A 24,473-nucleotide genomic window follows, 5' to 3' on the forward strand; every position below is an offset into this window, starting at 1 on the left:
TAGTTTGGTTTAGTTGGAAAATACAGTATAGTATGTGGAGGCATGAAATATGACAAAAACTAGAAAAACTAGAACCAGACTTTAGGTGACCAGAAGTTTATTTTATAATATTGGGAGCTGGGAGCCACTGAAGGTTTTTGAGTAGACAAGTAACAAATCTAAAGCAGGATGTTTGAAAGATTATTAAAGAGAGAAAGACAAATTTAAAATTCAAGGCAAGAAGACACCTGAATTACAGTTGCTAATTATGGATAGCTATTAATTCACTGTATGAATTTGGGCAATTTATTTCTCTATGTTTATGATTCTTAACTGTAGAACAGATGTTAGATGCGATGACCTCTAAAGTCATAGTATCACAAAATTATTGCTAGAAGAGAACTCGGGAGTCATCCAAGCCAAGCACAAAAATTTTACAAATGAGGAACTGAGATACTGAGGTTAAATGATTTGCCCAAGAACCTACAGGCATTAATTAAGTGGTCAAACCAGTTTTAGAATCTAAGTCTTCTGTCACCAAGGCAAGGACTTTCCCTACTGAGCCATGCTATCTCCCTGAGGAGATCCTTTTCAGCTCTAAAATTCTATGATCTGGGAGTGCCTCAGAGACATCAATGAAAATATCAATGAATATTCCTTGGAATGGTAGATGTAGGAGGTATAGGACCAAGAGTTCTACTCTAAGCACAGAGAAATGACTCTATCCATATTTGCTGACTTCACTTGCTAAAACAAATGGTAGGTGTTGGTTACTCACTGCTTAACCATGAATCACTAACTTCAGAAGTAAATCAAACTCAGGCATCTTGCTCAGGTACTGTCTTGCTTTCCTTCATTCCTACCCCAAACACATCGCCATGTGAGCCTTTTCTTTTTATTCATCATTTCTCTTCTCTTTTACTAAACTGACAAAATTATTGTATTAATGTACTAATCAATTATCACAGCAATAGCTGAAAACTATGGATATTCCTTTCAGTAATAGCTGAAAACTATGGGCATTCCTTTGTGATTTACCTCTAATTCCAATGTCATATATGCATATTACTTGATCTTACTGTTATATTATGCTCACTTGAATAAAAGACAAAAATATAAAAATCAGCACAGATGATGTGGGTGTGAAGTCTCCATGGTATACACATACACTCCACATATATCTCTGTTCCTTAACAAGTTATAATTTCAAGAGTAATGGAGAGAGAAGAAATCAGTTTAAAATAAACTTTGATTATGGTAATATAAACATAGTAGCAGTAACAAAAATTGATAGCATAGAAAGGAAAATCTATTTTGTTACATTATTTTTCTTTTTAACAACTTTAAATAATAATAGCTATTATTAAGCTCCTATTATATGCCAGGAATTTTGCTAAGTGCTTTACAAATACTATCTCATTATTCCTCATAACAAACTTGGGAGGTAGGTGCCACTATTTATTTATTTGTTTGTTTATTTATTTCCAATTGAGTTCCAAGTTGAGGCAGACAGTAGTTAAGTGACTTGTTCAAAGTCACACAGCCAGTTAGGTGTCTGAGGCTGGATTTGACCTGAGGTTTTCCTGGTGCTTTGTCCATTACTTCAGTGATCATAGATCTGCATATGATTCCATCACTTATTTGATTTGACTAATCTAATTATTGTTAGATGAGAATGTACCTATATTTTAATGGGAATAGGGAATTCCCAATGAGGAACTCCCATTACCTATGCAAATGGACCCAGAAACATAAAGTGACTTGCTTAAAACCTGTCCTGTCAGAAGCTATCAGAAGCTTAGTCTCTGTGATGCAAGGGCCAATTACCCTATTGAGGAAGCTGCCCAGCCTCCCTTGTGGATTGTGCTTATTGCTGACTAGTAGACTTAAAAAGATGCATTTCTGAACAGCAAGACTAAAACAACTAGTAAGAGATAGATAGATCTTTTTCTTTAAAATCTTGTCATCTTTGAGTGTCTGAGGTCAAACTAACAAGCTGTACTGCTGACTGTGTGACAAACCCTGAGGGGGACTTTCAGGAATAAATTCCATCTCATGGCTTCCTTAATTGTTTTGTCTTTCTCATCAAAGTATCAAGTGTCTTTCTCACACAGCAAAATGTAAAAAGTCATAGCCTCCTGAGCAGAGGGATTCTGCGGTCTCTCTGCAGGCTTTAATCCTGTATCAAAGAGACAAAAACCTTCACAGTCTTTGCATTCTTTTGATTTTTTTTGGTATTTAAATCATTCTCCATTATCTCACATGTTCTAAGTACCACAATATACCACTTCCACCACCTTATCAGCAGCTTCAACTTGCTCTTTTTTATTTGAATTAAAGTCTCTCCAACTGGAATATCATTTGAAATCTTGCCATTTATTGAGTACTAGTTTCTTTTAAACCATATTCCAGAGTTTGTCTTCACCAACAAGGTTGTGTGGAAGTAGAGTGGAAAAATGTTAAAATTGAAGTCATATTCGTAAGACTTGAGTTCAACTCCTAGCTCAGTCACTAATTAGTGTGACCTTGAATCTTGGGTATGCTGGAGTCAGCTAGAAGTGGCTTGAAAGAATCGATTGTTAAAATACGAATGACATAGATTAAACTTAAGTGTGTCCTGACCACATTTTTGGGGGGAGAGCTGGTTGTTAAATATTAATCAGCATACCTCTTCCTCGAACAAATGACATAACTTTTCTAGGCTTTAAATATCTGATGTGAAAAAATGGGGGGGGGGGGGTATCAGACCAGCTCATATCTAAGGTCCCCTGTAGTTCTAGATCTATAATACTTTAATTTGTACTGCTGCCACAGAATGCTAGGACACAATTTCTTCCTAAGAGCTCCTTCATGTTTCACTTTTCATAGAATTTCAAGGATAGGCAACATTAAGATTTTGCCTTTAATGTTTCAAAATTAAATGGAATATCTGGTATTATTCGATGAGCCAACTTTCTCAGCAAATCTCATATTCAGAAGAATGCCCAGAACTATAGGAAGATATCCAAAGAATAACAAACATTAAGCTTATATATCCTTAGGGAATGCTCTCCCAAATACTAGCAATTCACAGGCTTTGTCACATTTTAGGACAAATCTATTTTATTTTAATTTGCATTTTCATTGCCAGTACAAAAACATGGGGCAGATAGTCCAAATAAAAAAGTGCTTTGCTCATTCTCATTTAGACTTTGTCATCTAAAAGAAAATGGTGAATATAAAGGACATTTCAAATCCCTTACACAGTCTCATTGCCAAAGGCTTTCTCTATATGACCTCAAAGCATTAGTACATATAGGATCAGTTAGTCTCTTTGTACTCTAATCAAAACCAGTAGCAAAGATCCACTTACATCCTCTTGAGTAAAATTTGTCAAGAAAGATCAAAGTAAATTGGTTTTTATTAGCACCATAAAATGATTTAAAGTATAGATGGTGATCATGAGTAATTGCATTTCTAAAAAAGTTTCACAGATTTTCCCCCTCTAGTCTTGTGATTGCTTTTCACTGAATATATCTAAACAATTAATACAGACTTTTAAAATACAAAGGTGTATTTTAAATACATCCCTTAAAAATTACTCAAACTATTTGATTTGCTACTTCCTATACCAGAATGCCTGTCCTGCCATGACCACCAATTGAAATCTTACCTGTTACCCCCAAAATCTACCTCAAAAGTCACCGCCTAATTCTCCTCAATAATATTAATTAGTTTCTATGCAGCACTTCAAAGGTTTTCCAAAAACTTATCTTGTATCTTTCAAAGACCAATAGAGTCAGACTGAATGCTGGCTAACAGATTAACTAAATACTCAAAGAAAATATGCAATTGTTAGGGCTTTAGATTGAAACCCATGCTTAACTTGAACCATTGATTTTCTCACTATGCTTTGCTATTGCTCTATTAATTGATTTAAGACATTTGTGTATTACATTGCTTTGTACAACAACAGTAGCTAGCATGTATATAGTGCTTTAAGATTTATACATGACTATATATGCTATATCAGCTGATCCTGACTCATCTACCCTGCAAGGCAGGTGCTATTATTATTATTATTTTCATTTTATAGATGAAGCAACTGAAACAAACAAATCAAATGACTTGCCCAGGATCACACAGCTAATTACGTGTCTGAGGCTAGATTTTAAATTATGTCTTCCCACTCCCAAGTCTGGTATAGTATCCACTGTGCCACCATGCTGTGCGGCGCAACAAGTCAAAGAGCTGAATATGTCTGGAGGAGGGCACTCTGAGGAGCTCTTTGCTGATACAACCCTTGGTACAAAACATTCCTCCATTTTTATTTTCCTGTCATCTTAACTATTTCCACAAATCACCCCAAATACTTTGTTCTTCTCTCTCTTACCAATTGCTTTTTCCAAAAAGTACAATGTTGCTGTCTATTGGCTCAAAGCACTAGCAGTATTTTGCTTTTATAATCATAAATAGACTAAACTGTATTACTTTGTCAGCCTCTTCCTCTAATACCTCACCATGTCATGGAAGAGAACCTGGGTTCTAGAAGTCTACACCAGAAGAGTAGAGACTCTGACAGGTCCTACCAAAAGCTAGACAGATTAAATTTAGAGAGAGTCCTCATGAACAGTCTGCAGAGAAATGTAATTTTGGTGTTACCACAACTAGCAAACATCATGTATTCATTAAGTGATAGTAAAGTTGTGTTCATTATTTTGGGAAAAGGGGTGGCCAAATGGACAAAGTCATGGGCCTCTGAAGTAATAAAGCAAAGACTACTGTATCCACAGAAAATAACCTGGTCGGGAAGACCAGAGTCTCCCTATTGGATTGTAAGCACTTTAAAGGACTTTTGTCTCTTTTTATATCCCCAGGACTTGGCACAGTGCCTGACACCTACTAAAAGCCATAAACGTTCAGTGATTGATTTCCTAGTAGGATCTGCATGAGTTTTTCTTCTGATGGCAAAGCCTTCCATAGACCTGGGTAACTGCTACTTTACAGAGGAATAGCAGACCTTTAACGAAGGACACCATTGCATGGAAGGAGGTGGATTATAGAAGCCTAAGAGTCAAAAGGGATCCTAAAGTTCCCCACTATAATAAACTGTATAGACTCAAATAGTTATCTCTCCTACACTGCAGTTTCCATATATCATGGATTGACAAAAGAAATTAAATGGAAAATTTGGGGGAAGTTTTGTGGAAACTGCAGAAGACATGAGGTGAGAAGATGGCACACAAAAAGTTTAGAAACTCAGAAATACACACACACACAATTGTATAATATCAACCCAAATTTTACAATAAGGTACTTCTATGGGATAAATACCCCATTTAAAAAAAAAGAAAAAAATTTAGACTTCTCTGGTACAAAAGGAGGGTCAAATTTATGCAGATTTTCCAGATTGCAGGGGTGCCACACCCCTAACTCCTGCAAATGGGAGGGATAAAACAGTACATGAACTATTGATAGGGACAATATACACCTCAAGGAAGAGTAGCTACATGGTACACTGGGCTTTGAATCAGAGAAACTCAGTTTCATGAGTTCAAATCTGGCCTATTTACTAGCTGTGTGAGCAAGTCACTTAATCCTGCCTGCCTCAGTTTCTTCATCTGTAAAATATGCTGGGGAACAAAATGGAAAACCACTCCAGCATCTCTGCCAAGAAAATCCCAAATGGGGTCAGGGAGACTTGTACACGATTGGAAAATGACTTACAATAACTTACAGATATTATTATTAAACAAGTTCCCTAAGATTAAAAAGACAATTATATTTAATGTGTTTTTCGTAGATCCACATAAGTTGATGTCATCCACATACATAGCATCATACATAAGTCTAGAACTGGAAGGGGCCTCAGAGGAAATCTACATGAATTACTTAATTATATAGTTGAAGAAACTGAGGCCCAGGGAGGTTATCAATTGTCAAGGTCACAAAGGGAATAATCATTAGAGGCAGGATTTCAATCGAGGGCTTCTGACTTGTACAGCCATTGTTCTTTTTACTGTCACCCTGATACAATCATGTATAATTATATGCACATTTTTTGGTGCAACCATTATTATTAATTATTAAAAACTGATTCAATAGCTATTAGTTTTCCTATCCCTCTATATTTTTTTGGTGGGGGGCAGGTGGTTGTTAGGGGAAGGGATCAAATGTGTGATTCTTTTTCAGTACGGGAAACTCCTGGTGAAAAAATACCTATCATTGAAGGTCATTTGAAACTTATAATATTAGATAATTATCTGAGAGACTGAAAAGGTAAGTTATTAGCCCAATGTCACATAACCATTTGTAAGACTTTAATCTAAGCTGTTTTTTTAACCACAGCATCTATTCTCACTGTCTTTCTTTAAGAGTTCATTTTCTTATTGAATTTAAAAAAAAATTTTTTTTTTTTTGCTTTGGACTAACTAAAAAAAGTTTAGTGAATATGATATTTTAAACATTTTCACTGACAGAAAGCATACTTCTGAGAGTGAAGAATGAAAAGAATCTCTAGTCATCTGTCTTTAACACCCACATCACTCCTTTACCTAGCTAAGAACTGATAAACAAAAGCATGTATAAAATAATTATTTATATATATATATATGTACATACATCTTCCCCTACATACATATTGTGTATAATGGTAGCAATCATCTTGAGGGATGGGGGAGAAGGATGAGGGAAAGATAAAAGAAAAAAAAAAGAAAAAAATGCATAATAACTTTATCATATGTTTAAAAGAAATAACAAGTGTGTATTTAATAAATCTACATTTTCATGTATAATCATCTTTTTTTTGAGGGATGGGGAGAAGGGTGAGGGAAAGATAAAAGAAAAAAAAGAAAAAATGCATAATAACTTTATCATATGTTTAAAAGAAATAACAAGTGTGTATTTAATAAATCTACATTTTCATGTATAATCATCTTTTTTTTTTCTATTCTACTATGTTATGGAAATATTTATTTTATTTCTTTAGGTCAGAATAAAATTAATAAAAAAAAAATCCTTGTGAAATCTGGGAGATGGAACAAAAGACTGATTTCTGATCTCCACTGTGACTAGGAATTGTGACACCAAGGGCAAGCATTACTGAATATGACTGCAAGTCAAAGTTTTAAGAAAAAATCAATTGAATGGTAGTATATTTTTGCATGTTTTCGGGAATACTTCATGGGAGGAGATTAGAGTCAAGGAAAAATTCAACCAAGAGGACTAGTCAGTGCAAAGTTCACTTGAGGTGCATCTGACATCTGGTAGTTTCCTAATTCAGCCAAACTAGATGTTAAGCTGGCTTGTTTCTATGATAGAAGGGCTATCAATTTTAAAAGTCCCAGGGTAAAACCCTACTCTCCCTGTCCTAGTTGTGGCTCAGGTAGTCCAGTTAAAAGGGAATTAATTCAGGGAGAATAAAGGAGAACTTTGGAAGACACACCAGAATATTTCAATCCTTCAAGCCCAAATGACACTTATAAAATGTTTCTTTAAAGAGGTATCTCCCTTATGAAGAGGTGTCTAAAAGCGGACAATACAAATTAAAAAGGGAAGGAGATGGTGAACATGAGGAAACTGTGGGTACCTGTAACTATCCTGTGGGAAAGACTGTGAATTACTGGTGAATTTCAAACTTCAAACGTCCTCCACCCAAGCTCTGCTTTGGACTTTGATCAACTGAAAGGATCATTTTGCTCCATAATGTCCTAGAAAATAAACTTGGGAGCAGCAGCATCTGGATTTTCACTAAGCCTCTCTGCTGAGAGTTTCACCATGTTTTTCTGCTAATTTATACTTGGCTCAGTGGGAACCAAATGAAACATATTTTTTTTCCCTATCTCATAAACTGGGTATTCAAGTGCCATTGGCATAGATTTCAATACTGTTCTTACTTCATATTCCTACAACCATAACGAAGAAATCCTCCTTTCCCAATGCCACGTACATCATTATGCAATGCAGTAAAATCCTTTTAATGTTTTTCAAGAAACTCCTCAAGAGAGAAAATAGTCTTAAGAAGAGGAATGGAAAGTTATGAACCTGCAGACAGATCCTAAAATTTCAATGTGCCCAATGGGAAGGAATGTCTCAAAATGATTTTACAATACAGACTAGTACAGTATGTTTTGCTTCATTTTGAGCTGAATTTATAATTTTATCGGTTTGGGAGAACTCTTAGTAGGGAAAATCTTTCCACTGATAAAAATCAGCAACATGCCTGTAAATTATTGTCTTAGAGAGTTTCTTGAATGCACTGTTAGGTTATGAGATTTGCCCATGGTGACAGCTAATATGTGTCAGGGCAGGATTTAAAGTCAGATTTGCCGACTCAAAAATCTACCCCCTACTCACTATGCCACATTGTCTCAGTATAGTATATAGCGTATACTATAAGAAATCCCCTCTAAAAGAAAGGGTGGTCAGGAGTTTCCTGAGTACCATTTCATATGAACCACATGTTACAGAAAATGAGATATGACGAGGGATAGAAGTAAGCAGATTGCAGAAATTGCTGGATAAAATGAAGGTTAAACTAGATACAGAACAAAGACCTTAAATTCATTGTCTGACAGTACTAGCCATTAGCACTGAGTGTGGTGCTGCTATTTATTAAGCCACAGAATCAAACTAACCAACTAAATAAATAATTAAACCTAATGATGGGAGAAAGGATGAGGAAGGGGAGCATCAAGTCAGAAACAGATTATCACCTTTTTAATAAGCATCTTTATACATCATGAAACTGACATGGGGAAAAATCCAGCTAGTTTCAAATTTGGGTCATGTGCAACCCTGCTGATCTGGGTCTTTTGGATATGAATTTGAGAGCCGTGTGACCAGATTTTCCATCCCAGACTTAAAAGTCTGTACCTACAACTGAACTCATGAGTCACAAGCTGGTTGTAGATAATAATACTTGTGGCTTCTGAGAATTTCTCTTATTTCACGATGAATATTCTTGCCATGGACACTGAGCTCCAGCCAGCCTAATTGGATGGCTGTCCATGGCCGGACTGTTTGCTCCTCCCTCCAGCCCTAGACACAAGCTGATTTCTTCCCTTTTCCCCAGAAGCCAGCTTATAACTTGCTTCCTCTAGGTAGAACTCCAATGTTGCCACTCATCTGACTCCTTTAGCACTTATTCAATACAATAGCTATTTCCCGAGGATATTCCAGTGAAGTATAGTGTAAAGAGCATTGGACTCAAGTCCCCAAATCAAAGATTCTGTTCTAACTAGATGCTTAATCTCTGAGCTTCAATGTGCTCTTCTTTACTTTGAGTATTTATTTGTATTATTTTTTATATAAATAATAATATATATTTATATTATATTTATTTGAATATAACTATTTATACTATCTAGTCATAAGGTTGCTGTGATAAGCAAATGAGAAAGCATGGAAAAGTACTTCATAACCAGAAAATCCTATGTAAATCTGAGCGGTGATTATTATAACAATGTGACTAATACTGTCCTAGGCATCCTAGAAAAGAGGAAGCAGATTAATATTGTCTGACACCCTTAAGAAGCTTGTAATTCCTTTGGAGAAAGGAGACAATACATTAAATGAAAAAGAAGACAATGTAAACCTACTATTGTCCTGATATATATATACACACACACACACACACACACACACACACACACACACACACACAATAAATGGAGATATTCATTCACAAAGAGAGGAAAGAAATGCTGACTGGAGTCACTGGGGAGGATTTTGTCAATGAGATGAGTTTTAAACTGAGCTTTGAAAGATGGATAAATGGGTCTAGGGAAAAGGAGAATGACATTTCAAGTGTCATTTTAGAGAAAAAGAATGAGGTGCATCTGTGGCATGGGTATAGGGGGAATGGGATGATCAACGCTATAGTCTGCCTGAAATATGGAAGTTGTATTAGGAAGTAATGGAAAATAATGTTGAAAAATTAGTGTTATTTATTAACATTTGGTTACTTAAAATTTCTTTGAAAGTGCATTGATGTGCATTTGACTTGCCTCCTTGATCAAAGCCCTTTTTTGTAGGCTTCAAGACTTCAGAGGTCTATTCCCTTCATTTACCAATGAGGAATTTGTCCAGGGTTACAAAAGTATTAAGCAGCAAAGCCAGATTTGAACTTAGGTCTTTTAACTCCAAATCTACTAATCAAAACATGGATCACACTAACCCTCTTTTTGAGCATTATTCTTCCTTGTTCTATATACACTAAATATTAAATATATGTTGACAAATGTTGACCTTCTTGCCTTTGAGTATCCAAATAGACAAATGAGACAATCAACATTGTTTGTTTGTGAAGGCCGAAAAAATAAAAGGAGAACAAGAAATGAACATTCTCTATAATAATCCAGCAGTATTTCAGGTCCATAAAATTCTAAAACTAATCAGTCTCATATCTTGATTTGGAACACATCTTTGAAACTAGACTTCCAGACATGACTCTGAATCAGAAAATTTCCTCTTAGATTTAACAAAAATTCTTCCAGCTTCAGCTAAAACCCACTTCCTCTTAGAGAGCAGCTGATTATCATCTGCTGAATAATAGTCAGTGAAGGTACTTAATATCCATTTGGGATTTATATGCAGCCAAGGTAAATTCAGCTGATGACCTGTGACCCCTATTCAAGCCATTGTATCAGTGGTTTCTTTATCAAACCCTTTCTATCTCTTTGAGCTTCGCTTTTGCCCTGGAGCCTTGAAACTCAGTTCCTGGCTAAGTTTTCCCCAGCCATAGACTAAATGACAACTCAAAACAAAACATACCTTAATCTTGCTGCCAGCAGTGGTTGGACGTCCTTTCTTGTCTGCTTGTAGATTTTCCGGGAATAAAGCCTTTATAAAAGGCCTGAAAAAAAGGAGCAAGAGAATAAGTAAGAAATCAGAGAAGAGCTTTAGTGGCTAAAATTCTCCTCCTAGAGTGGTGTTTTAGAGAATGAGCATATTCAGGAACAATGGGAGAATCCAGGTAGAGGGCTCAGAGCATAGTAAACTATGCCCTAAGACGCAACAGTTATTACTAGAATGTAAAGCTGGACAACTGATTCTCAAAACCGGTTTCCCTACTTTTCTTCTTTCTTTTATTTGCCCTTGCAATTTAGTATCCTCTGAAGTTTAAAGCCTGAATATAATATTCACTTTTGATTTGACACTGTAACCCTCTACTTTGCTTTGGTTCAATGAACTCAATGGGACTATGTGTCCTCTAGAATATGTAAGGTAGATGAGGATTATATACGTTACAGCAGTTTAGTGTAGTCTCTGGCACATAGTAGGCATTTAATTGATTACTGATTATAAATTTACATTTATACCATTTAGATTTTAACATTATGCAGTTGTTTAGTGAATTTGATGACAGAGAGCCAAACCCTCACTACTCCCAAATAGTTAGTTGGAGCTGCTGGAATTATTCAGATTATTCCCTTGGTGTTTTCCTTTACTTAAATTGAGCAGAGAATAAGCCTAGTCAAATTATGTGTTCTGGTGGATAGAATGCTGGAGTTGGAATCAGTAGGACCTGAGTTTGAATCCAGCCTCATACACTTAGTAGCCCAGTGATCTTAGCTAAGTCACTTAATTTCACTCAGCATCAGTATGCTCATCTATTAGAGGGTATAACAAGAGTGCCAACCTTACAGGGTTGTGATGATGATCAGATGAGAGAACCAATGTATGTGGACTGCTTTGCAAACTTTAAAGCACTAATGAAAAAACTTTCACTTTGGTAAAATTAAAGATGTGGAAACATTCCCTGTTTGGATTTTTGGTCTTTATCATGAATTTTCTAGCATTGTCAGGGAATATGCTAGCAATGAAGAAAGACATAAAGAATCTTCATATATGATGTCCTTGGTGAAGGTGGAGCACTAGCATCATCTACTTCCTGTTAAGTGGGGAAAAAAGGGAATTCAGAAGGAAGTGGGATCACAGAAGCAAAGGTCTGGAGTAGGAATGCAATTCAAAAATGTACAGCAACATGGGAGAGAAAATGAGTGAGAAAAAGAATGCTTTTCTGGTCAGGAAAAACTTACATGAACTGAAGCTGAGTGAAATGAGCAGAACCAGAGGACATTGTACACAGTTAACAGCAATACTGTATAATGATCACCTATGTTAGACTTAATTCTTCTCAGCAACACAATGAACCAAGGCAATTCCAATAGACTTGGGATGGAAAATGCTATTCACATCAGAGAGAGAACTATGGAGACTGAATGTGGATCAAAGCATAGTATTTGCACTTTTAGGGGGGTGGAGTGGGGGATTTTTCTTTCTCATGATTTTTTCCCTTTTGGTCTGATTTTTCTTGCACAACATGACAAATATGGAAATATGTTAAAAAGTATTATTCATGTATAACCTATATCAGATTGCTTGCTGTCTTGGGGAGGGACAGAGAAAAAAATCTAGAACACAAAATCTTATAAAAATGAATAATGAAAACTATCTTTATACATATTTGGAAAAATAAAACACTATTAAGAAAAATTAAGAAAAAAAGAATGCTGTTCTAGAAGTTGACAGCCTTTCTATTATTAGCCTTGAAATCTGGCTGGACTAAAATGCTTGCCCTCAAGCATGAGAAAAGATGCTATAATGGAAAGCAAATTGGATTTCACTCAGACGACCTTCATGAAAATCCTGGTTTATATCTTCTTGACATTGGCAAGTCTCTAATTTTGGGGGGTGTCATTGTTCTCATTTGAGGTTTAACTAGATTACTTCCACATTCCTAAAGAGATCTAAATCAACAATCCCAGAAGCTTTATCACACGCATATATTCTTACTCACAGCTCACTGCTCTGCATAAGTTCAATCAGATCCATGAAGAGAACATCACGATTTCTTTCACAAAAGCCATCCATGTCATAGGATACCTGGGCCATATAAATAAGTAATTAGGCTTGCATCTTGGTAAATCCATACTAAAACATTTTCATGATTGATAAAGGCATTTTTCTGATTTGAACAGACATTGCACTTAGACTGAGCACATGCTATATGTCAACACCATCAGTTCAATTGTCTGATAAGTAGACAGTTCTGCTGAATATTGCATACCTGAAGAGCTCAGACTTTTTCTTTAAAAGGGAACTTCATTTGTATTGGTCAATAGGGCTTAATTTTGTAAAAAATTTATTAACAACAACTAAATCCTTCAACTAACATTTCATGTAAAAGGCACACAAAAATATATTGTTATTTTATTTTAAAAGATCACTAACTAAATCCTTTAACTAACATTTCATTTAAAAGACACACAAGAAACATATTGTGTTTTTTTTATTTTAAAAGATGGTGCTAATAACAAAAGACTAGGAAATTATTTGTTTTGAGGGTGCCCCAATTTCCTGTAGCATTTCATTGAATTCATTCATACTTTGGCATTCCTTATGAATAACAGCAAAATGAATCAGGACTAATCTCAGAGATCAATAACAAATTCTGACAAAAAGGTTCACTTCAATTACTCCCTGTATTAGCCACTAAATGAACTAGACACAAAGAAGTCACATTGCATTATGAGTGCCTCAAGGGAAAGGACTGTCTTTTGCCTTTTTGTATTCCCCTCACTTAGCACAGTGCCTGGCATATAGTAGGCATTTAATAAATCTTATTGACTATTTCCTATAAAACAAATTGAATAGGTCAATAGTGAAATCCCTTTTTCCTTTTCTTTCTAAAAGCAGTCTCTTACCATACCTTTCCTGCATAATGATGAATGATAAATCCTTGATTCCAGCTGTTGAAGTGCTCATGGGTTCCAATCTGCATTTGAAGTTTTTGAAGCAGTATCTGATCAGCACCCTCACCCACTGCATGCATTGTGGCACAGACATCATCCAGGATGCTCATGATTCCAGGAGGATTCTAATTTGACAAATCAAAAGGGCCAAATCATTACAAATTTCAAATAATATAGATAATGTCAGTTTCTTTCTTGAGAAAATAAACAACTGTCTTGAAAGGCAGCATTTCCCTTAAAAAAAAAAAAATTCAGTTAATGACCCTTAAAGAGGAGGACCAACTAAGAGGGATAATGATGGGGCAAAAAAAAAAAAAAAAGACTTTTCTGTGAAAAGCTATTTAATACCCTTTAGGTTTAATTGAAATAACAGAGCATATGGTATTCTGAAATATTTCCACCATAGTAACTCATATATAAGTTGTCTCAAAGCCAGAAATTCTACCTGGGATATATATTGATTGTATGAACTTGAACAAGTGGCTTGACCTCTCAATGCTCTAGGCACCTTCTAAGATCATTGGCACATAGTTTATGTGAAAATTGTTATTGTAACTCAGGGATAGACTATTAACCCTGATTAAGTTATTAAAAATGTCTTTATATGAGAATGCCAGATCACCATAAAAAATTATCTTATCATCTACATACACACCCACATTCGTTAAATAATTTACTAGCTGAAATCTTATATCCATCTCTGTTGAATTATTCCTCATTTGATCTTAAAGACCGATTTTTAAAATATTTATTGTTTGTCAATTTTGTTTCCAAGTATATCTCTCCTTTCCTTGGAGCATTTTTCTCAAAAAGGGGAAGTAGAAGAGCAGGAAGACAAGGGTAGGATAGTGAGGGGTGGTTTGAGAAGGAAACACATATTCAGACACTCAGAGAGAGACTAAGAGTAATAGAGGAAAAAGAAAGAGAAAAGGAGGGGTGGAGGGAGGAAGAGTGTATGTGTATGTGTGTGTGTGTATGTGTGTGTGTGTGTGTGTGTAAGAAAGAGAGAGAGAGAGAGAGAGAAGAAGAAGAAGAAGAAGAAGAAGAAGAGGGAGGGAAAGAGAATTCAGTATAACTAAGCAACACATCAGCAGAACCTAATGTTATTTATTATAGGCAATATTCTGAGATTGAGTTTATTTAAATTTTAATTACGTGTTTAAAAATACAGAAAACCTTATTATAAACTTGGGAACATGGAAATTTTAGCCAGGCTCAACACTTACAACTTTGTTCTCTATGAGGTCACATACGATTTTGTTATTAAAGTACTCAATTGGAGTCCATCTAATGCCTTCATGCACATACTCCACCTGTAAGAGATAAGTCAAAATTCTCATGATCCTCTTTGATATTGCTAGAGACTTATGATAACTATGTAAGCAGATCAGGCTGGCTGCATACTGCTGCACTTGGCCTTTTTGATGTTTCTCACACATGACACTTCATCTTTCATTTCCCTCCTCCCTTGCCTTTGCCAGGCTAAACATCCAGTTCCTTCAATCAATCTCATATAACATGGATTCAATTTCCTTTACCATCTTATCTTAGTTCTCTGGTTTCCTCTGGGAAGTTGCCAGATTTTCAACATCCTTCTTAAAGTGTAATGCCCAGAGATGAACATAGCATTCTACTAATACTATTTCTCATACACAATATTCCATCTACCATCTCTGTGAATTTGTTGTAATGGCCATCCTCCTACCTGAAAGGCACTATTTTCTTCATCAGCTCAAATGACACTTTTCATATGAAGTCTTTCCTAAATCTCCTAATAGCTTGTACGTACTTGTTTATACTCTATATATTTATTTATGCACATGTTATTGCTATATTACAAGCACTCTGAGCACTGTCAGTAACTTTTATTTTGTTAGTGTCTCTCAAGTACCCAGCCTATCACTCAGTATTTATTAAAAATCTTGTTGATTTACTAAAAATACACAACTAGAAAAAATTTAACATAGAAGCTTTGTTACCATAAAAAAAAAAAAAACACTCTTGAGTAATTATGATGTAGGACCAGTAATTTTTCTTTGACTAATAATTAAAACTTTGTGAATTTATTAGGTCAAGTGAATGCTGATTATAACATTAGAGATACAGAAAAACTTGGGCTTTATAAAAAAGGTGAATGTGGTATCTGTTGCATTCTACTGGTCTTCTTGATATAGAAATAAGCTTGATAAAAACAAACAAAAAAAACACCAAAAGAAGAAGCAGGAAACACAAAAACTTATCCAATCAACTACCTGGATTTCAGGCTAGCCAAGAGCTGTTGAGAACTTTAAATTACAAGTTTGGGATAACCAGGAAAACATGATGAGAGGAAATCATATATGCAAATTGAAAGGAACTGAAAGTGGGGTTACGTTCATTCAAAAATTGTTACTCTGCCAGGACCTATTAGAGGAAGTATTAATTTTGCTATCTCCAGTCAGCTCCTAGTTCTTTCTATCTAAGTAGAAATTAAACAATGGTAAGAACAGATCAATAAAACTAATTTTTTGAATTAATCAATGAATCCCATATACCTATTATGTACCAAATCAAGGTGCTAGTTGCTGTCAGGGAGGGATGTATGAAGAAATATAAACTCTATCTCTTAAATCCCAAAAATCTTTTCTATGGAGAAGATAATAATAGAGGTTAATATGATAAGAAAAAGTTTAATGTAAACAATAAAGCCCACGGAGAAGAAATACAGAGATCAACTTGGGCTGGATTGAAGACAGGATTCATGGAAAAGATGTAATCTGCACTGAGCCTGGAATTGGGAGTAGGGTAAAGTTGGATGGGGAAGAATTGTCATAGCAGACAAAAAAAGGATTGGCCTGGGGGTTTCAGAGGGAGGAAACAGACAGAAACAATAGTATGAGGAAAGTACTGAAGATGAAAAAACTTAAGATGGAGGGGACAAGTAGCTGATATGAAGGTTTTATATAAGTTTGTGGATATTGGAAAAGTTATGTGGATCCAACTCATGGAAGGCCTCAATTATGAAGATAAGGGGTTTCAGCTTAACCTTACAGGCAACAAGAAGCCACTGAGGATTTTTAAGTAGAGGAGTAAGTTGTTAAAAGATGTTCTATTCTCGGAGCAGCTAGGTGGCTCAGTGGATAGAGCACTAGCAGCCCTGAAGTCAGAAGAACCCGAGTTCAAATCTCATCTCAAACACTTAACACTTCCTAAGTGACCTGGGCAAGTCACTTAACCCCAATTGCTTCAGGGGAAAAAAAAGTTCTATTCTCATGATTAAACCAAGGTACTGATTTCCTTCAATGAGAAACAAATCTTGCTGCTCTTTAGAAGCCAAAATAGACTATCTCAAGTCAGATTCCAAATTCTTGTCTCTATTAAGAATTTATTTATTTATAGGTAAAATTGGGCATAGAACAAATTTCAGAAAAACCAAGTTTTTCCTTTCAAACACTGTGTGTGCCACAGACAATGACAATCGAGGCTGGAACCAGGTTTAGATTTTCCACTTTGGTCAGTGAGTCAGAAAGTAGTAAAAAAAAAAAATCAAATCAACAAACCCAACACCCAAAAAACACAGTCAGTCATAAGACCAAATTCACTGTATCTTTGCTTAAGAAGAGAAAAAAAGGGAAACAGATGGTGTTATCATTTAACAGGCTAAGTTGACAACATCATCGGACTTCTTTGCTTGATTCTTTGAAGTGGCATTTCATTATTCTAGACAAACTTGAAGAGAAGGAGGAGAGCTGTAGTTCTAAAATGTAACCAATTTAACTTAAAAACAAGTAAGCCAGTTAAATAGGGAACTTGACTTACCTGTTCTGCTTTCAGCGTTAATTCAATAAAAATCTGTTGGAGTTTTTCATTAACAAAATTGATGCAAAATTGTTCAAATCCATTTTTCTGAAAGATAAAAAAATTGACTCATTTTAAAACTTTATTCTTCCATGTTTTTCTAAATCTATAATTCATCACTTTCTACAGCAATATTCTAACCTTATTGGAATTGTACTATTTATATGATATTTTATACTATATATTATCTAGTTGTTTTAAATAAATATAAAATAATATTGATTGATATGGCTGGCATATTGTGTAGTTTCCCTATTTTTCTTTTTTTGATTAAATATTTTAGCTTTAACTTTGTCTAATATTAATGCTTACCAGCCCTGCTTTTTTTTTCTAACAAGTTCTATTCCTGATGTTTATTGTATCCTTTTTTTCCTTATCCTTAATGACTCCTCTGCTTTAAGACTTTATTTTAAAAAATATCGGAAAAAGCCATTTCTGGAGCAGTTGGAGTGGTGGGGTTATTCCAATTCTATAATAGAGCACAAAACTGTATCATTTGAATCTTAACAAAAATTATTAGAGGCCTGATTTCTCACATGTTTATTTGTATTTATTGGAAACTATTGAAGTAAAGAATAGATAGTGTTCAGTGAAAAAAAAAGACTGAAAGTTCAATTAGCTAGAACCACCTTTTTGGCACTCCAGTGAAATATTTCACCCTTTCCCCAACCTTTCACCTTGTCTTCTCCATTAACACTCACCTGGAATATTTCAAAGCCATAAATGTCTAATACACCAATATTGTATTCTTCATGGTCTTTTTCCATTGCTTTATTGATGGACTAAGAAAATAAACAACAAAATTATAGTCAACATCTCTTGCAGAAAAACAAACAAACCACTCTTTCTCTGTGGAACAGCAAGTTAGAGTGTTATTAGCCACATTTGGGACTGAAAAAAACTGAAACAAGGAAATTAAATTATTTGGCCAAGTTCACACATTTTATGAGAAAACTAGGTTCTTTTATTGCAAACCTAGTGTTCTTTCCTCACCACATGAAGTTGCTACTCCAAATAGCAAAATTATTTAAACAAAACAAAACAAACCCCAAGTGTGATCCAAAAAAAAAAAAAAAAAAAAGTGGAAAAAGCTCCACCTCTTCATAATGAAAGTTGTTCAATTCTGGCATGGCTCATCTTTTCTGTGGAGTACTTTAAATTAGAATAGATTCTCATATGGATTGATTTTACTGGAAGTATAACTGAACCCAGGAAGCTACATTACAAGAATCATCAATATCCGACAGAGTCTAGAATTAAAAATAAAAATCCAGCTTTCGAGGAAGAACTTTGTTTATATGGTACCCATTCAGAAAGCAAAGAAAACAAAAAACAAAAAACCTCTTTCTGTGACTTATTTTTAATTTTGCATTTTTATTTTCTTCTTTAAATTGATGATCTGAAGGACTTTAAGTCCACAGTGAAATAAAAGGATGCAAGACCGAGCTTGAATATTTTTATTTCTGGATGTGGTTAAACTTTTTATAGACTTAACCATGGAAAAACCATTCAGGGAATCATATATAATATATTCTAGGGAGAGGCATATGGAGTCACCTCATTCTCTTTGTAGCAGGTAACCCGGATAATCTGATTAACTCAGCTACCTCAACATCAAAATAACAGTTGAGAATTAATTTAGCTCTCCAATGTGTGTGTGACTGTGATATTTACAAACAGATTTTAAGAATTAGGAGTTATTAGAAGTGAAAAAGTTCACAATATTCACTTGCTTTCTTTTATCTTTCAGTGGTCAGTCCTAACTCAATCAACTTTCCATTCAGAATTCTTAACTATCTCAATTTGGAGTTATGTATCTCACAACTCAATTTGGGAAGTGAATGGCTAGATAAGCCCTGAGCTTGAGGACAAGATATAATTCAAAATTGAGTGAGGAGGAGAAAGGGGATTCAAAGTGAAAAGTGAGTACTTAATAGTTTTACAATAAAACTGTATGTGAATAAAAAACCTTGCCCCAAAGAAAATTAATTTTACTTACATCTACTAAGTAATCAAAGACTCGAGCATGGAGGGCTTTGGCAAGAGCATCTCTGGTGTAGCAGGCTTGCTCTACATTGAGAGTCACATGAATAGACTCTGACTTGCCTCCCCATTTACTATCCATCTGCCGACTGGTTAGTTTCTCTTTTAAACGGTCTTGGTTTATTCCCAAGAGAAAAGCAGGAAAGGCCAAAACTGTTGAAATAAACACATTTTCTTATTTTTCAAAATGAAAATATTTTGCCTTTCACCTGAATGGATTGTTTGAAAGCTCTACAACTATACAAAGCATAAAATATCTGGAAATCAATCTACCAAAACATACTTGAAGTTTATTTAAATTTACAGCCTTAATACTATAACAATCAGGCTACCCATGGGAGTACTTTATAAAACTAGACAAAATAATTCCAGAACTTATTAGAGGAACAAAATGTCTAGAAATTCCAGGGAAGTAATGAAAAAATGAAAAAGTAAGAATGAAGAGGAATAACAGTTCTATTTTTCAAATGATATTATAAAGTAGTAATCATTGAAACTAGTTGGCACTAATTAAAGAAGAGGAAAGTAGATTTGTAGAATAGACAAGAATACAAATATTCTATTTGTAGAATAGAGAGAGAATAAAACCAATTTAACTCAGTAACACAATTTTTGATACAATAATATAAATTATTTGAGGAAGAATTCCCTCTTTGACAAGAGCCACTAGAAAACACTTTGATCAATATCATGCTTAGATTAACATATCAACACATATTATGATAAGTTTAAAAGGAGCATGATCTGAATATTTAAGGACCCACAACAAAAAATTAGAAGAGAATGAAATCAGATAATTTAATAGTTGTGATTTTGACAGAGGAGATCACAAAAGATAAAGCAGCTCATTTTAAATAAAAAATATAATTTAAAAGCTTTTGCACAATAAAATCGGCTAAGTTAGGGAAATGTTTTAGTTGGGGGAAAATATTTATATGAAGGGCCTACAATCTAAGGTATAGTTTGAGAACAATATATAGGAGAGTCATTAGATTAGTAGCAATATATAGGAGAGAACAAAGGAGGACAAAACAATCAGGAAGCTATTATAATAAGCTAAGCAGTGTGACTGGAGAGGAGGAAACAGATGCTAGATATATTATGGAATTAGGAATCATGGGTTTTGGGATCTGTTTGGATTGGAGGTTAGGTAAAAGATCCCAAATATAGAGGACCAAGAGGAGACAGGATGGATTGTAAACCAAGGCATGGGGGAGAGATTGTGGAAGAAATTAGCAGTAGAAAAAAATAGGATACTACATCTATTGCTAGGGAGATAACATATAGCAATCATATACCTGCATCTTATTAATTCTCCCCAGCATAAGAAAAAACAATTCAAAGATATCATTCACCTAAAAAATGCAACATACCAAATTCCATTTTTATTTAAATCTTTATAATCTCAACAATGATTAAGTAATAAAGAGAAGAATGATACAGGTAAACTTTTTAAGTCCTCTGGGAATTTCTATGTACATAACATGAGTATGGGTGGGGAAAAGGAATTGTTCAGACTTTTTCAGTTGGGTCTTACTCTTCATGCCCCTTTTTGAGGGTTTTCTTGGCAAATATATTGGAGTGATGTGCCATTTCCTTCTCCAGTTCATTTTACAGATGAGGAAGGCAAACAGAATTAAGTCACTTGTTCAGGGCCACAAAGGCTGATCTGAGGCTGGATTTGAACTCAGGGAGAGGAATATTCCTGACTCTAGGCCTGGCACTCTATCCACTGTGCTATGTAACTAGGAATATTATCTTTTACTTCTCATCATTAGAGTAAAATACCTTTGTTTTCCCAATATGATTTCAGGGGTAAATTATTTATTCCATTTTTCTTGAAAATGAGCTTTTATGGAATATATGGGTTGAATTCATCTAGGCCAAATTGTTTCATCAAACTGGAACATAGCTTCCTGCAATTTTTTTGTTGACTTATCATTTCTGAAATATGCAAGTGGAAGGATATAAAATTTTTATAACATCATTATAGTAAGGTTCCATTGGTTAAAGGTTTTAAGGGAAATTTTGCTTTTCTAGACTAATCAAGAGATTGTGGTGCTGGGAGAACTGCAAGACTTCCTATAATAGGACAGTTAAGAGGAAGTTTGCTGGATACATTAGTATGGGATTATCCAGGGCCATCCCACCCACCAGCTTGGGCCAGGGAAATTCACTAATAGATGCCAATGCTGGGTTGTTCCCAGTTGGCTGAAAAGGTCACTTCCTCCTGTCATCAAACCACTTCTTCTTGGCTCAAACAGCAAGAGAAATAATTGCAGCCTCATGATTTTATTCTGGGATATAAATAGGATGCAAAGGATTCTAATATAACAATGTCTACAAAGCCAAGGAAAACATTGTTATCTATGTAAAAATTCCAAAGAACTTTAAACTGGAAATGTTACAGAGCAAGTATCAGTGACCCTAATGAGTACTTTTGGGTGATTATCTTTAATGTATGTGTGTGTAAGTATAGATGTGTGTGTGTGTGTGTGTATGCATGCATCTGGGCATGTTTGTATATATGTGTATTGTATTGGGGAAAAACTAGATCAATTAAGGAATGTTCTTGTTTTCTACTTCTTACCCACAATGCTATATATGAAATGTACCATATCTGCTTTAACAAGATTGACAATATCAGAAATCAGGGAGTGAGCAGTATTTCCTTCTTTATCAGAAAAAGGAAAACAAAAAAGGAGCCTTATTTGGAATGGAAATATCCCCATGCCTAATTTTCCACTGCATTGTCAGCAATGAGTGGGATACTATTTATTTCTAAATTTCTAAATTTATCATCCTCAAAGAATGCTAAGATACAAAGAAATGTTTTCTTGGGTGGTTAAGGGATATATGGGTTCTCTAACAAGACTGAAAGAAGTCTAACATTAAAGACCACGAACATTTAAAAATGAAAAACTTCAAAGAGCTTCCAATTCAAAAGCCTAGGACTACTCCCCAAAAGTTTTGTTTAAATTGAAAGCAAAGGTAACTGGTAACTCTCTTCTAGTGAAGTGCCATTTTTCTCTGTATGGCAAAAATAGCCATTGAAGTTATTCCTTGAAGAAATCATCAATGATGCTCGGGAATCTGAGAATATGCATTTCTCCCTCTTCTTTGCCAAAATGGGGGACTCTGTATAGGAAACAATGCATATTCTGCTGAATACAATTGAGGTATTTGATGGTTTTGCTGAACTGCTGTTCCCTCTTCTTATTTTATAAGTTTTTGGCAAAAGGATGGCTTGCTGGATAAGGAATGAGGGGAGGTATGTATTCAGATATTAATTAAATGAAAAAACTAAAGGTATCAATAAAATAAAAGAAAAATTTTAAATAGAACTGTTTGTATTTATTACACTTCTACTTTTCTCCAATAAATGGGAATAAAAGATATCCATAGATATGCAAAAAAAATTTGCTGCTTTGATTTTTTTACCCCATCACTCCAAAACTACTTCTGAGGAGTTTTGAGTATAAGGTTCGAAGACATATCAATCCTAAATGAACATTAATTTATCATTATTTTTAGAGGTTTTGCAATGAATGTAGGAAGTTGGGCTTTTTTTACTGAAAGATTAATCCTTATAGGGGTGTCAGCTGGCATAAAGATATTCTTTCTATTTATTTTTTATTTTTAATGAGGAAAAATAATCTCTTTTATCCAGAGATGAAATTCTGCCAGAATGTTCCAGGGTTCCCAGGGACTTGGATCCCTTTCCTTATCCTATAGGGACATTGCTATTTGTATGACTGGTAAAAGTGGGGAAAATGGAAAATGGATATTACCCTTAATCCCTCATAACAAGACAGTTTGATTTAGTCCATGTAATTTCTCAAATGTGCCGCTAGAAACCTGCTAACTTGTGGATCGGTGTAACTATCCCATAAAGCAATACAGATATATGCTGAGAAAGCAACCAAAATATTCTGATCTTTTGACCCAGAAATGCCACCATAAAGCATATCCCCAAAAGAGGTCCAAGAGAGGAAAGATTACAAATGCAGTCAAATATTCATTTTCAAAATGACAAAAAACTGGAAACAAAATAAATGCTCACTGAAAGGGGAATGGCTAAACAAATTGTGGCTCATAACTATAATAGTATAATACTGTTCCATAAGATACAAAGAATATGAATAATTCAGAAACATGGAAAGACTTGTATGAACTGATGCCCAATGAAAAACCAAGAAAATAACACACAATGACTATAATTATGCAGATGGAAAGAACTAAAAGAAGCCAAACACACTATGAATAATATTAAGCATGTTTGACCTGGAAGAAAGGATGAAAAAATTCACTTCCTTCCCTTCTTTGCAGAGGTGCAGGACTGTGGATGTGCAATGCTGCATAAACTGTCAGACTCAATAGATGTCTTGGTTAATTTTGTTGAATTTCTTATTCTTTGTCGCAAAGGAGGGCTTGCTAGGTAGGGAATATGTAAAGAAATGAAGGGGATTAGAAACAAACTATATCAATAAAAAATTGACTTTCTAGCTATGGGCTCCAGTGTCTGCTAGGTAAAGTTGTTGGCCATTTCAGAGCAGTTAAATTGGATACATTCATTCTATCACATTTTTAGAGCCACCTACACTCTTCGCTCTCCACGGCAGCATAATTGCCAACTTCTTTAAAGCTGATGTTCCCCAAGTGGAGTACTCCAGCTACAATCTGTAGCACCAGGGCCTGCTCTTCTGCAAAGATCCCGATCACATTCATTGCATGCTACAAAAGGAAAGATACCTAGTTACACAAACAAATCATACTCTTATCAGTTCTTCAAGTCATTCAGAGATAAGCCATGAACAGAATGAATCAGAGTTCAGGTTGGGTTATAGAGAAAAAAGATGTTGGATGTTTAAGACAAAA

General features: G+C 34.9%; 1 protein-coding gene across 2 annotated transcripts in view; it reads right to left on the reverse strand.

The window, feature by feature from the left end:
• The window catches only part of MYO1E (myosin IE), a 224,827-nt gene that overhangs the window by 79,189 nt on the left and 121,165 nt on the right, over positions 1-24,473 (reverse strand). For both annotated transcript variants that reach the window (XM_031955285.1, XM_012543770.3), the window contains 8 exons: positions 24,197-24,329; positions 19,552-19,748; positions 18,254-18,334; positions 17,514-17,600; positions 14,942-15,028; positions 13,673-13,840; positions 12,761-12,846; positions 10,732-10,813 (listed from right to left, as the gene is read on the reverse strand). In XM_031955285.1, the coding sequence (XP_031811145.1) occupies positions 10,732-10,813; positions 12,761-12,846; positions 13,673-13,840; positions 14,942-15,028; positions 17,514-17,600; positions 18,254-18,334; positions 19,552-19,748; positions 24,197-24,329 (921 nt within the window). The remainder of the gene's footprint in view (positions 1-10,731; positions 10,814-12,760; positions 12,847-13,672; positions 13,841-14,941; positions 15,029-17,513; positions 17,601-18,253; positions 18,335-19,551; positions 19,749-24,196; positions 24,330-24,473) is intronic.

The sequence above is a fragment of the Sarcophilus harrisii genome, chromosome 2 (assembly GCF_902635505.1).
Source record: "Sarcophilus harrisii chromosome 2, mSarHar1.11, whole genome shotgun sequence".
Taxonomy (NCBI): domain Eukaryota; kingdom Metazoa; phylum Chordata; class Mammalia; order Dasyuromorphia; family Dasyuridae; genus Sarcophilus; species Sarcophilus harrisii.